The sequence below is a fragment of the Camelina sativa genome, chromosome 1, assembly GCF_000633955.1.
Source record: "Camelina sativa cultivar DH55 chromosome 1, Cs, whole genome shotgun sequence".
Taxonomy (NCBI): domain Eukaryota; kingdom Viridiplantae; phylum Streptophyta; class Magnoliopsida; order Brassicales; family Brassicaceae; genus Camelina; species Camelina sativa.
The window spans coordinates 14,736,520-14,750,215 of NC_025685.1; the positions used below are offsets into that span (position 1 = coordinate 14,736,520).

The following is a 13,696-nucleotide window of genomic DNA, read 5'->3' on the forward strand; positions in this document are numbered from 1 at the left end:
GAAAAAAGAAAAGTTAGAGAACGAACCAGTTCCTGCAGCAGTGATGGCCTGTCTATACTTCTTGTCTTGAACATCTCCAGCAGCGAATACACCAACGACGCTCGTCTTTGTGGTACCAGGCTTGGTCACAACATAACCATCTTCATCAAGCTCAAGCTGGCCATCCAAAAACTTGGTCGCTGGCTCATGACCAATAGCAAAGAATAATCCAGACACCTTAAGATCTGAAACCTCTCCACTAACAACGTTCTTCACCTTCAACCCTCCAAGAACACGTCCGTTTTCATCTCCATAAGCTTCCACCACAGCAGAGTTCCAAATGACTTCAATCTTAGGGTTAGACAAAGCTCTCTGCTGCATAATCTTAGACGCCCTAAACGTATCCCTTCTATGGATAATATAAACCTTAGATCCATACTTAGTGAGGAAATTAGCTTCCTCCATAGCCGAATCACCACCACCAATAACCACAAGAGGCTTATTCCTAAAAATCGGAGCAGCTCCGTCGCAAACAGCACAAGCGGAGATACCACGGTTCCAGAAACCACCATCGCCTTCACCAGATCCAGTGAAGCAAAGACGTTTCGCTACAGCTCCAGTCGAAATGATCACAGAGTCAGCGAGAACAGTTCTCGAATCGGTGATTACCTTAAACGGCTTCGACGAGAAATCAACTTTGTTAACCGTCTCAGTGAAGATCTCAGTACCGAACCTCTCCGATTGCTTCCTGAATTTCTCGACGATCTCGGCACCGAGGATACCTTCAGGGAACCCAGGGAAGTTCTCGACGTCGGTGGTTGTAGTTAACTGACCTCCGGGAGCGATGTCGTTAGCCATCCATCCTTCGAAGAGAAGAGGCTTAAGCTCTGCCCTAGCTGCATAGATCGCCGCCGTGTGTGCTGCTGGACCACTTCCGACGATGCAAACCTTGGTTTTGAGAGTTCCCATTTCGGCGGCGGCGGCGGAGGAGGAGGAAGGAGAAGAAGACGCGGTGGCGAAAGACGGAGGGGTTGAGAGGGCAGATCCAAGTAAGAAACCTCCTCCTACGCTGCTTAATAAAGACTTTATTATGAATCTTGACTGGCTCATTGAGATCCAACACATGTTCAAATCGTTTTGAATAATATAGACCACTTTATTTGAATTAAATTACGATGCAAATTTTTTATAATATTTTTATGAATTGAACCCCATATCTCAATCTTATTATTGGACTATTATCTTATTAAGTTACTAACTCACTCGATAGTGACACATGTCAATTTAAAAAATTACTAATTTATAAAATTGTGACAAATATCAATTTTACAAAAAAAAATATTTTAAAAAAAGAATCTATAAATAAAATCACGAAAAAAAAAATTACTAAACATAAAATCTTATTATATAAAGTTTAGTTCTCAAAGTTAATAATTCACCCGATCGTGAAACGTGTTAGTTTTAACGATCAAAGATCAAAGTTAAAAACTCACCAGATCATGATATGTGTCAGTTTTAACGATTATATATTCATGTTAGAAACTCATCATATCCTAACAAGTGTCAATTTTAACGATCAGAAATCACATTTCAAATTTAATAACTCATCAGATCATGACACATGTCAATTTTAATGATCAGAAATCATAGTTTTCAAGCTTGGTAAAACGATGCATAAGATAATTGTAATCTTATTATATTAAAAAAAAAATTTGTTAATCCTAAAAGAAAAAGAATTGTAAATACACCCCTCTATATAAGCAAAGAGATGATGACATATTTTTCACCAAACAAAATAATTTCGACTAGCTTTGTTTTTCTTGGTTAAATTTTCTCTTCTTTGTTTTTATTAACATTTTGTTTGACACATCATTGTTCTTGAACAAGTCTCGAAGGCAATTTGTTTGTTGTCTAATCGAAGAACCTGTATAAAAAGATTCCTAGATATTACCACTTGTTTTCATCATCTTTTCTTTGAATTTTGTTTTGTTTCTCAATTTTATAATGCATACTACGCAATCTTTGACTTTGAAGTTTTAACAAAGTTTCTTATGCATAATAACTAAGGTTTTTGGGATTAACAAATTTCTCACGGTGTTACTATTATTTCTATTAATTTGCAGGACATGTAGCATAAAAAAAAATGAATATACAAATGCAAGATAACAACAGAGATTATATAACACTAGATCAACTAAACAGAAAGAGTTCTTATCGTCGAACGATAGTACGCCTTACAAGAGAGAGTGGGAAGCAAGATATTTTTTAAAAAAACAATGAGCTCATTGGAATAAATTTTCTCATAAAATAGAAAATGGATTAAGAAAATATACAGAAAATTATTAATTCTAAAAAATGTAAATACTCACTTCTATATAAACATAGATCGTCTCATACTATTCATCTAACAAAATAATCTATTCAAAAATATTGCTTTCAACTTTGTTCTATTGGTCAAACTTTTTTAATGGGAAGACAAATTTTCCTTACTTTTTTAAACCAAAATATACTCCTACTTTCTACTTTTTCAGTTTGGAATAGGTAAGATTAATATGTTGACCCAAACAAAATGGAAGATTAATATATGCATCTTCTTTTTTAATACTGTATTTTAAAATGTATTGTAGTAGTTTTAGATTGTTTTATTTAATTTATATGTCCATCTTTGAATTATTTGAGATTCATATACTATCGTCCTTATAATTTTCTATTATTTCATGAATAATGTCAAATTAATTTTCGTCTAATTTCCCAACCTTGATTGGTTGGTCATAGACCTTTTTTTGTACAAACATAATTGTTACCATTCATTCAATCTCAAATGGAGATAAAGAAGAGAAGGTCATCAACCTAATGGTTGGATAAAATAAGCTAAGCAAACACAAGCCTACAACAAACATAGATAAATTTAAAAAACATAAATCGTTGTTGATAGATCCATAGGAGCTTGAAGACAGAGGCTACATCATGGTGTGTCAAAGAAACTTCCATGAATACATTGGAAAATTTAACATTATCAAATGATTTTGTGACGTTGGAAAAGGGTTTTTTGTTTCATTGGTTGCTGGAGCAAGCCACTTTGAGATAGCTAAAAGACATGAACATGTTTTCTCCACACAGGAGAAGGGCAGAGCCGAGATTCTCTCTATGGTGGAGGAGGTTGGACGCAAGGTTATCTCCCCAAGGGAGGAAGGTGGGAGAGGTTGGACGCAAGGTTATCTCCCCAAGGGAGGAAGGAGGAGCGAAGGTTCTCTCCATGGTGGAGGAGGTTGGACGCAAGATTATCTTCATAAGGAAGGAGGGCAGAACCGAGATTCTCTCTATGGTTAGTCATACATTATTGTGATGTAGTTTTATTTTTTATTCAAAATGTTTTTTGAGCCAACAATTTTAGTGATTAAAGAAACTATGCAAAAGTGAAAGTAAAAAGACATATAATACTTAGCTTAATTTGTTCATATAGACATTTTCTAGGTGATGGTAAATAATACATTTGTAACATACAATATACTTAGGTGTAAAAAATACACTTTTAATAGTAACATACATAAAAGATTTGTATATAAATATAAATCAGTGTATTATAGCAAAAAAAAAAATTAATAAATAATATACAAAAAATTTAATATATTTAATTAAATTTTATTTTATTTACAAAACTTTAAATCCGCACATCGGGCGGGTCCTTATCTAGTTATATATATGCAAAGGCTTTTGTAGTTTGGAATATTAACAGTGTCAAGATTAGAATCACTTCCAATATTAAAACAGTGGATTACATTTCCTTAAAAGCCAAAAATGATTCTTGCATATTTGACACAAAATACAATGCTGGATTAATATAGTCTGAAATGTAAATCTATATATAATAGCAATCTCAATAAATACCACAAAAGTTATGTTTTTTTTATTCGTACTTTTTGGATAATTTTCCAAAAATATTTGTAAAAATTTTCAATTATGTGTTTTACGAAAAGTTGCAACTGTTCATTGTAACGATTTTTTATATAAAATTTCAACTATGCATTGTAGAGTTGTGTTTATTCGAATATTTGTATCTTTTGAAATATATATATATATATTATATATATATTATATATATATATATATATATATATATATATTACCACCAAAAGTTGTGTTTTTCAATTGTACTTTTTGGATACTTTTCTAAAAAAAATCTGTAAAAAAGAACTAAATTGTACGTTTTACAAAAAGTTGTGATTGCTCATTGTAAAGGTTTTTTTTGTAAAGTTCAAACTGTTCATTGTAGAGTTGTGCTTATTCTAATATTCATATCTTTTGAAATCTATATAGTTTTGTCTTTTGAACTATTTTCATTTTTTTTGCCATGACTTAAAATAATATATAATCCCATTAGTTTTTATAGCTTTCTAAATTATTTTCTAGCATTCATTCTTTTAAAAGTAAAGAAATTCCTCCATTTCTTGATTTAACAAAAGTTTTTTCTGAATGATGAATCTAGTTTACATTTTTAGTTAATTTTCAATACAAAAAATAAAAAAAAGGATGGTAATAAAGTGAGTTTTTGGATTTAATTTTTCCATATGGTAATAAAGATGTTTTCTATTTAAAAATAGTTTTTATGGGTTAAATACATATGAATTTGGATGCTGCATTAACATTATTACAAAGTTCAGATCTAAAAAGTTATCCTCTAGCTATCTTGTATATTTTTCCATTTTTGTTGGACGCTTTAATTGTAGTAAACGTGAAATGAATCGTTTTAAGTTGGAATTCTTTTTCAGATAAAATTTCAACTGATAGAAGAAAAGCAATGATTCTGATTCGTCAGTTCAACATAAAAGGAGGAAATGTTTTTATCAAACTATTTAATCAACATAAATAGTATAGTTTTGTGAGATCTTATAACTGTTTATTTGCTTGTTATAAATGTAACTTACGACATAAAATTATATATTTCTTAGAAAATTTATAAAAGATATATATTTTGGTTTTTAAATCTAAAATGTTTTTTTTTACATATCTTCTCTGTAGAGTTGTGTCTTTCACCATATCTTATTCACAACTTTTTTTTTTTTTTTTTGTTAAAAGGCATTCAATTAAAAACTAAGAGAGAAAACAAATGAGATTTTACAGGGCCGCAGCCCAGATAAATTTAAAACATACAGAAGCCCAGCTGGGTAGAAATAGTAAAGCTAAAAAGATAAAACCTAGTTAGAAGAGAACCACAACTTGAACCAGTAGTTGTAATTGAACCAATAAAACGGTTGAGCTCGCCAACCACTCCAAACCAACTTCAATTATTGCCACCCGAAGACTTATCGATGGAAAGTTTGTTTTCTCAGATCACAACCAGGAATTAGGTGTTTGCAATTAGGGTATCGTCCTCGCAGAGTTGGAGAACCAAAGGTGGAAAAGGTCAAGAGAGAGCGTTGGGTTCGTATCACGAAAGCTTGAGGCTCTGTTCCGGACGATGTTGTCAATCTGGCGAATTAGAAGATCAGAGGATTTGTAGTTGTTTCGATGAAGCCGATAGTTTCTCTCCGTCCATAGCGTGTAGATTGTAGCTTGCCAGGCCAGAAGGAGGAGTTTCTTTAAGACCCGAGATCCCCTGAATGATAAGAGACTCTGAAGCATCACAAACCACGATCTAGAAGGGGTAAATAAACACCGCTCCGTAACAGTACGCCACACCAACCAAGCAAATGAGCAGTCAAAGAAAAGATGGTCCCGGCTCTCCGGTTCGGCGGCACATAGTAGGCAACAGGAATCGACCTGCAAGCCCCAGTTCAACATTCTATCACGAGTTGGGCATCTATTCAACACAAACAACCAAGTGAGGAACTTATGCTTAGGGATTCCTCCAGAAAACCACACAATACTATGCCAAGGTACGGTCGGTAACTTCTCCTTTAGAGCTGAACAAATGTTTCCTGTTGTATGAGAATCTTTAAGATGATCATCGATCCACCAGCAGTAAGAGTCCGGATGTTGCAGTAGGGTGATAGTTGAGAGCTCAATATGCACATTGACCAGCGCATCTGATCTTGCAGGTGGTAGCCTCCAATCCCCCCGTCTCCATAAGTCAGCTAGTCGAGCTCCACGTGGGATGCCTATTTGATAGAGTCCGACGCCTGAAAGATAAGTTTCCATTCTTCCCAGTTTACTCCAGTGGTCTGTCCAGAATTGACAACTAGATCCATCTCCCACGTTCACCTTTATCCATGGATAAACTGAATCTCTGATCTTTAGAAGCTTGTTTGTTATCCAAGAGTATTTGCTGTTAGGTTTAATAGTCCAGAATTTGCTGAGGTTATCCGACAGGACAGCTGCGCTAAACCAAGCAACCCAAACCGATCCTGACCTGAAGAAGAGAAACCAGATGAGTTTCGCCGTACAGGCTTTGTTCCAGGTAAACAAGTCACGAATTCCCAACCCTCCTTCACTTTTCTCTGTTGTGACTGTTGTCCATGCGACTCTTGCTGAATGGGAACCCTCAGTCGTGCCTTTCCAAAGGAAAGCACTAGACAGTGAGTTTAAGATCCTAATGCACTTTTTTGGCAGGACAAAACCCGAGCACCAGAAGTTCGAAATACCAGCAATGACCGAATTAAGCATTTGAAGCCGGCCAGCAAAAGAGAGAGTCTTAGTAGACCAAGCGTTGAACCGACTCTTTACCTTTTGTAGCAACGGGGCACAATCCAATAAGGTGAGTTTCTTAGTGCATAGAGGTAATCCTAGATATCTGATTGGCAGTTGCCCATGACTAATGCCAGAAATTGTTTGGATGTGAGCAATCTCAGATTGGGAGAGGCCTGAGGTAAAAAAACTAGTCTTTGGTAAACTAATCGCTAGACCAGAGACTGCTTCAAACTCATGTAAGACCTGAATAATATTTTGCACTGAAGAGGCATATCCATCTGTAAAAATTNTAGCACCATTCTCTTTGTGATACCCACTGACTAATTCAGCAGCTAATAAAGTGTTTTCAACTAACAACCGTCCTTGAATAAATGCAGTTTGGTTTGGCTGCACAAGATCAGGGAGAGCAGGCTTTAGTCTCGCCACAAGTAGCTTTGACACTACCTTGTACAAGGTGTTTAGACAGGAGATGGGCCTAAAATCCAATATCATTGAAGCACCAGGAGATTTGGGGACTAGAGCAAGTATGGTGGCATTGACCGCAGATGGGAGAAAAGCCGTATGAAAGAAGTGGAGGATACTCGAGATGACCTCTTGACCAAGAATACCCCAAGAAGACTTGTAGAACGCTGAGGTAAATCCATCCGGTCCTGGAGCTTTGTTATCATTGAGCTTGAACAACACAGTCTTTATTTCCTCTGCTCCTGGTATTTTGACCATTGATTGTTTCAGTTCTGGTGGACAACGATAGCTCAAAATACTCTGAAACCAATTCATCGAAGCGCTAAGTGGCTGGAGGAATGCCGGATTTAGTAAAGACCGGAAGTGATTTACGGCTAGATTGCTCATCTCAATAGGATCTTCAAAGACAAATCCTGAGGCAGAGGTAAAGGATCTAATGGCGTTAAAAGCATTCCGCATTTGCATAATCCAATGGAAATAGGTAGTATTTAGATCTCCCTCTTTTAGCCAGTTAATACGGGATCTCTGTTTGAAATAAGCTTCCTCTATTTTCTTGAGAAACTCCCATTTTGATTGAATGTCTTTTTCTTGTTGAAACAGAGCAGGGGTGGGATTCGTCAAAGCTTGGACCTGCACAGATTGAAGCNGTATAGTTCTGGAACTTCAATACCTCTAAGGCAGCTAAATATAAACTCCCAGCGTACAGTGTCAAAAGCCTTTGCAATGTCCACTTTGATAGTAATTATCTTAGCACCATTCTCTTTGTGATACCCACTGGCTAATTCAGCAGCTAATAAAGTGTTTTCAACTAACAACCGTCCTTGAATAAATGCAGTTTGGTTTGGCTGCACAAGATCAGGGAGAGCAGGCTTTAGTCTCGCCACAAGTAGCTTTGACACTACCTTGTACAAGGTGTTTAGACAGGAGATGGGCCTAAAATCCAATATCATTGAAGCACCAGGAGATTTGGGGACTAGAGCAAGTATGGTGGCATTGACCGCAGATGGGAGAAAAGCCGTATGAAAGAAGTGGAGGATACTCGAGATGACCTCTTGACCAAGAATACCCCAAGAAGACTTGTAGAACGCTGAGGTAAATCCATCCGGTCCTGGAGCTTTGTTAGCATTGAGCTTGAACAGCACAGTCTTTATTTCCTCTGCTCCTGGTATTTTGACCATTGATTGTTTCAGTTCTGGTGGACAACGATAGCTCAAAATACTCTGAAACCAATTCATCGAAGCGCTAAGTGGCTGGAGGAATGCCGGATTTAGCAAAGACCGGAAGTGATTTACGGCTAGATTGCTCATCTCAATAGGATCTTCAATGACAAATCCTGAGGCAGAGGTAAAGGATCTAATGGCGTTAAAAGCATTCCGCATTTGCATAATCCGATGGAAATAGGTAGTATTTAGATCTCCCTCTTTTAGCCAGTTAATACGGGATCTCTGTCTGAAATAAGCTTCCTCTATTTTCCTGAGAAACTCCCATTTTGATTGAATGTCTTTTTCTTGTTGAAACAGAGCAGGGGTGGGATTCGTCAAAGCTTGGACCTGCACAGATTGAAGCAACATGTTAGTCTCTCTCACTCGGTTTTGAATATCCGAGAAGTTCTCTCGAGAAAGTGTTTTTAATTCTCTCTTTAAAGTTTTTTGTTTTGCACTCAAAGTTGACAAACATGTTTCCTGAGAATGCAGAATTTCGGCCAAGTTCCAAGCAGTATCAACCATGTGGAGAAAATCAAGGTGTTTGGTCAGAAAGTTAAAAAATTTGAAAGGCTTTGTACCGGCTGAGGGTAGGGGTGCAAAGAGGTTTAAAAGGCATGGAGAATGATCAGAGATTTCAAGGGCTAGGAAGGAGACAACACTATTGGGGTAGGTAGTAATCCAGTGGTTGTTTGCTAATACTCTGTCTAGCTTCTTTGCAATGGGATTAGAAACACTTTTGTTTGACCAGGTGAACAAGGATCCTTGAAAACGCAAATCAAATAACTCCAGTTGTAACAGGCAGTCCCTTAGCTCCATTATACGAGAAGTTAACCGATTGACATCAGGACTAGAGTGCTCTGCGGGGTGGATAATTTGGTTAAAGTCACCACACAAGATCCAAGGATTGGAGTCAAGCATTAGTCTCTGTTGGAGTCCCAAGAGTTCACACCAAAGGTCAGTTCGCTCTTCACCAGTATTAGGCGCATATAAAACTGTGAAGAAAAACCTATGACCACCCTGAATGGTGATTTCGCAGGTGGGCAGGTTTTTGGATTGGTGGATGACTGTAGCTGCAGCCGGAGCTTTCCAAATGACAATAATTCTTCCACTGTCATCAGAGTTGTGGTTAGAGGCGTAGTGCCAACCAAGACAGGTAAGGCTCATAACACGGTTCAAGTTAGGTTCTTTTATGTGGGTTTCAAGAATAGCACCAAAAGTTGGCTTATGAAAATTTAGCCAAGACTCAAAAGGCCGATGCTTATCCGGATCATTAAGACCTCGAATATTCCAACAAAAAGGTTGTATATACATGGAAAAAGAAAAAGGGTTGTATCTTATTCACAACTTTTAGTTCTAATAGATATGTTTATATAAATATTTATGTCTTTTGAAGTATATATATACCTATTTGTCTCTTTTTAGATAACTAACAAATCATTATTCGCTAACAAAAAATTTATGTTTCATGCTGAATCTCAATAATATGGATTTTAATATCCAATATCAACTTTAAAGATTTTAGAAATGAGTAATGTAGAAATTTAATCAACTTTAATTATGTAACTTACAATTGCGTTTATTTATATTAACTCTTTGTAAAATATGTGTTTTAAAGATTTAACTAATTGATCTTTTATTTTTAGAAGTTGTGTATCTTTATTATAATTATTGGTTAATAAATTTTAAGTCAAGATAATTTTTTTTGTTATTTTAAAATTATTTTATCAGAAAGTTGCATTTACTTATTATAATCTTTCGTTTGATATTCTTACTTAGGAGTTAAGATTATTTCATCATAATATTTGTTTAACTTAGAGTTGAGTATTTTTGCCATAATATTTTTTTTTAAGTGTTCATTTTGATGGTTGTGTTTTTTAACTAACAATTATATATTTTTAATATTTATGAAGTTTTAGCCCTACTTATTATTTTTTTCATTTGAGATAAATTTTAATTTTTTTCTTAGCATATATTTCAAACTATTTTATTACATTCAAATAATTTTATCACATATAGTTTTAATTTTTAGAAATTTAATTTAACTTCAAACTATTTTATTACATTCAAATAATTTTATAACATATAGTTTTAAGTTTGAAAATTTAATTTAATTTTAAATGAAATACTTTCATTCCCAATATCGCGGAGTCTGAGTTCTAGTTTAAATAAGAAAAAAATTCTTTATTTTTCCAGAAAACAAGTTAAACCTAAATTTTGAATCCAAAATCATAATCTAACCCTAAACAAAACATTTTTTTTACAAAATACACGTCTTTCCATAACACATTAATAAACATTAAAAAGATAAATACTATTTTAGCCTAATTGTCTTTTTCTAGTTATACAACTAACCCACTAAGATAAGCACAGATTGAGATGCAATCATTCTTGGGCTAACATTTAAGGTGGTAATAAAAAAATGATCCACGGCCACAGACATTGTCAATGATAAACAATAAAATAATCAAATAAGAGTTGTAAATTGGTGTCTTCCTAATAGAAAAAGGGTTTTGAAAAAGATTTTTGAGCTACAACAGATCAGTAGTGATTACTACTAAGAAGAGAATCCAATCAAAGAGAAGAGAGGAGAGAGACCATAAACTAGATGGCCTAATTAAAAAGGAATCCTAAAGTTGGCTCTTCTCAGGTTGTGGTGTTATGCTCTCATAATAATATACAGACAAAATACTCTCAACAACAGCTACATCTTCTAACAATCATCTCTCTTTTCAGATCTTCTTCAACGGCTTTTTGTTAAAACTGTAAATGTTTCTAATCCAATTGCTCGAGAGGCACACGGACGAATAACTGCCCGTTTAAGGTTACCACAGCCGATGTGTGATGAGGATCGATTCTCGTCGGCAAACTTACCACCTGCAATGTTCCAATGGAGGTCTGAGAATGCCATTCAACATTCTATGTATAAACTGAAGTATCGTGTAACAGAGTGTTTACCTTTTTGAAAGGAGTCGCTCCCCAGGGATTCATAGGGTTCTCAGGTTCTCCACTTATTACCAACCGCCCAGCCGGATCTGATTGGACTCGGACCTGTATTATTGTTGCCAAGACAAAAACTCAGTGTTAAACTCAATCTAAGGATCCATATGTAAACAACACTGAGTGTTTCAAATTTGAGAGCTAACCTCTTCACGAACTAGTCCTGGGACTAATGCATAGACCTCAAAGCAATCTTGCTGCAGGTAAGGGAAGAGATTATTAATACATGTAAAACCAGAAAGTAGTTGCTCAGGGTTTTAAGAATGTGGCGATTGCTTTTACCGTCCTCAGTACGTTAATCTTGACCCAGTCAGCTGGTGGTCCAACATCAACAACTGTAACATCCAACCTAAGAAACACAACAAATGAAAATTAGAATGCAAATGTGAATGATCATCTATCGAAAACCAGACCACAAAGCTAAAAACCATACATAGGTTTAGAAACTTGGTTGGCATTTTTTGCACCATATTCAGCAGGCCTCTTGCGTTTGAGCAAACCTGATGACATTGCCCAGATGTAAGTAACAACCCGAATCAAAGTGTCAATAATATATATGAGAACCAAGACTTCTTCATCAAACAGAACTCATACCAGGGGAGGTCCCAATCTGTTTCTCACGCTTTGGATGAACAACTAAGTTCTTATCCTACCAATTACAAAACAGCATGTTAGTTCAGACGATGACAACAAAGATATAAAGTGAATCTGTGAATGTAAAATGAAAAATTTGTTTGGTAACAAGATTCAACCGGACCTTGATTGCAGCAGGATCACTAACTTCACCGTTACCATTAAGACGCTGTGAATGCCAACCTTGCATAGCACGTGCTGCTGAATCTCTCCTTGCTCTACCTGATCCAGCCGCCTAGTGTAGAAACAAGGCAGCGGGTTAAGTTTAAACACAAACATCAATCATAAGAAGAAGATCGAACAAAAACTACAGACGCATGATGATTTTCTCAATCTTACATGATTATCAGTATTCATTGGTTCTAGCTCCAACGGAAGGGGTACCTGAAGTTCACCTCCACTAACTTTATGCCGCTCATATTCAAGAAGAGCCTGAAAAATTAAGAATATATAATGTTACTGTATCTAAGGGAAAATATAATTCAAGATGATTCACAATTGTTTTCTGTTCAATCATTTAAATTATTTCTCAGAAGGATTGATGCATAAAGCCCGTGCTAGTGTATACAAAAGTCACATGAAAGAAACCAAAAGCAGAGAGTGGAAAAGTTCGAGATTATAATCTCACCTTCTCGTAGAAACCTCGGAAAGTCCATGATACTGTTGTACATGTCCTGAACAAACAATTGGCCAATTCGAGGTTAAGTCTTGCAAATTTACACATGATTTCCCAAAAAAATTTAAGACAAACCACTCATAAGAGAAGCATTCTTCTTACTTTGGGGGCCTGAAAGACTCTCCCACTTGCCGCCATAGTTTGCTTCCAGTAACCTATCCAGTAAAAAAACATATTAACCATAGAAAATCACCGAAAGCCCACTGCTAGATCATGAACAACAGTATGCATGCAAGTAAGGCAGGAAGGGAAGATGACAAGCAAAAACCACATTTTCTCGTCAGAAAAGACGCTGTGATATTCATCAGGCATATTCACAGTGACCCATACCTTGTCATACCCGCCCAATCTAGTTACAGCTCTCCACAACCTTGTGCCAAAGAAAGTGATTAAATATCAGCTTCTGAAAATTTTACAATGTATAACACACTAAAGTGACTAAATAATGATGGGAAGCAAGCTTACTTAAGGCAGTTTAGTCCTTCCCCATAAAATTTTGGTGGTTTGAAATCCATGTTTCTCTCTTTAAAAAAACTATCCAATTCTTTCATAAAATCAGACTGATCCTCTTCTGTTCCAGATTCATTACCGTCGGACCTATCATCCAAGAGGAAAGAGCGCTTTGGGCGCATGGTCCCATCAAAGCCAGATGGTGTCCGAACTATTTTATGGACTCCGTTATTCAAATCTCCACTACCCCGCGCTTCAGACTTTATATTGGAAGATGCAACACGAGGACCGGGTCCACGTCTCACTGGTGCACTTACATTATCTGCATCATTTATCACAAGTTGTCTAGAATTATCTTGCTTTACAGTATTAGCCTCAACATTGACATCCTTGTTATTAGTAGAGTCAACAGTAGCATCAGCAGCCAATTTAGAATCTGGTAGATCAAGTTCCATCTCTTCTGTAGCTTCAGCGTCAGCCATAGTCATTCCTTCATCATGATCAGAGGAAGTTTGGGTAGCGGGCAAGACAGATAACCCTTTGTCACTGTCTTCTGAGACTCTAACTGCCAACACATCAGAGTTTTTGTCATTGTCTGTCAAATTTTCAGTGGCAGGCATGTCCGGTTCTTTTTCCACGTTCATTGAGGCTTCTGAGAGAGGCTCAG

General features: G+C 36.1%; 2 protein-coding genes across 2 annotated transcripts in view; both read right to left on the reverse strand.

Annotated features, from left to right (window-relative positions):
* LOC104790971 (thioredoxin reductase 2-like) overlaps nucleotides 1-1,135 on the reverse strand; it is a 2,530-nt gene extending 1,395 nt beyond the window's left edge. Inside the window, exon 1 of the mRNA XM_010516774.2 lies at nucleotides 27-1,135. Coding sequence (XP_010515076.2) covers nucleotides 27-1,104 — 1,078 coding nt within the window. The 5' untranslated portion in view covers nucleotides 1,105-1,135. The remainder of the gene's footprint in view (nucleotides 1-26) is intronic.
* LOC104790984 (AT-rich interactive domain-containing protein 3-like) overlaps nucleotides 10,743-13,696 on the reverse strand; it is a 5,592-nt gene continuing 2,638 nt past the window's right edge. The window contains exons 3-14 of the mRNA XM_010516784.2: nucleotides 13,045-13,691; nucleotides 12,910-12,949; nucleotides 12,682-12,734; nucleotides 12,532-12,577; nucleotides 12,243-12,335; nucleotides 12,028-12,138; nucleotides 11,865-11,919; nucleotides 11,704-11,770; nucleotides 11,553-11,619; nucleotides 11,417-11,467; nucleotides 11,229-11,321; nucleotides 10,743-11,147 (exon numbers count right to left, since the gene is read on the reverse strand). Coding sequence (XP_010515086.1) covers nucleotides 11,046-11,147; nucleotides 11,229-11,321; nucleotides 11,417-11,467; nucleotides 11,553-11,619; nucleotides 11,704-11,770; nucleotides 11,865-11,919; nucleotides 12,028-12,138; nucleotides 12,243-12,335; nucleotides 12,532-12,577; nucleotides 12,682-12,734; nucleotides 12,910-12,949; nucleotides 13,045-13,691 — 1,425 coding nt within the window. The 3' untranslated portion in view covers nucleotides 10,743-11,045. The remainder of the gene's footprint in view (nucleotides 11,148-11,228; nucleotides 11,322-11,416; nucleotides 11,468-11,552; nucleotides 11,620-11,703; nucleotides 11,771-11,864; nucleotides 11,920-12,027; nucleotides 12,139-12,242; nucleotides 12,336-12,531; nucleotides 12,578-12,681; nucleotides 12,735-12,909; nucleotides 12,950-13,044; nucleotides 13,692-13,696) is intronic.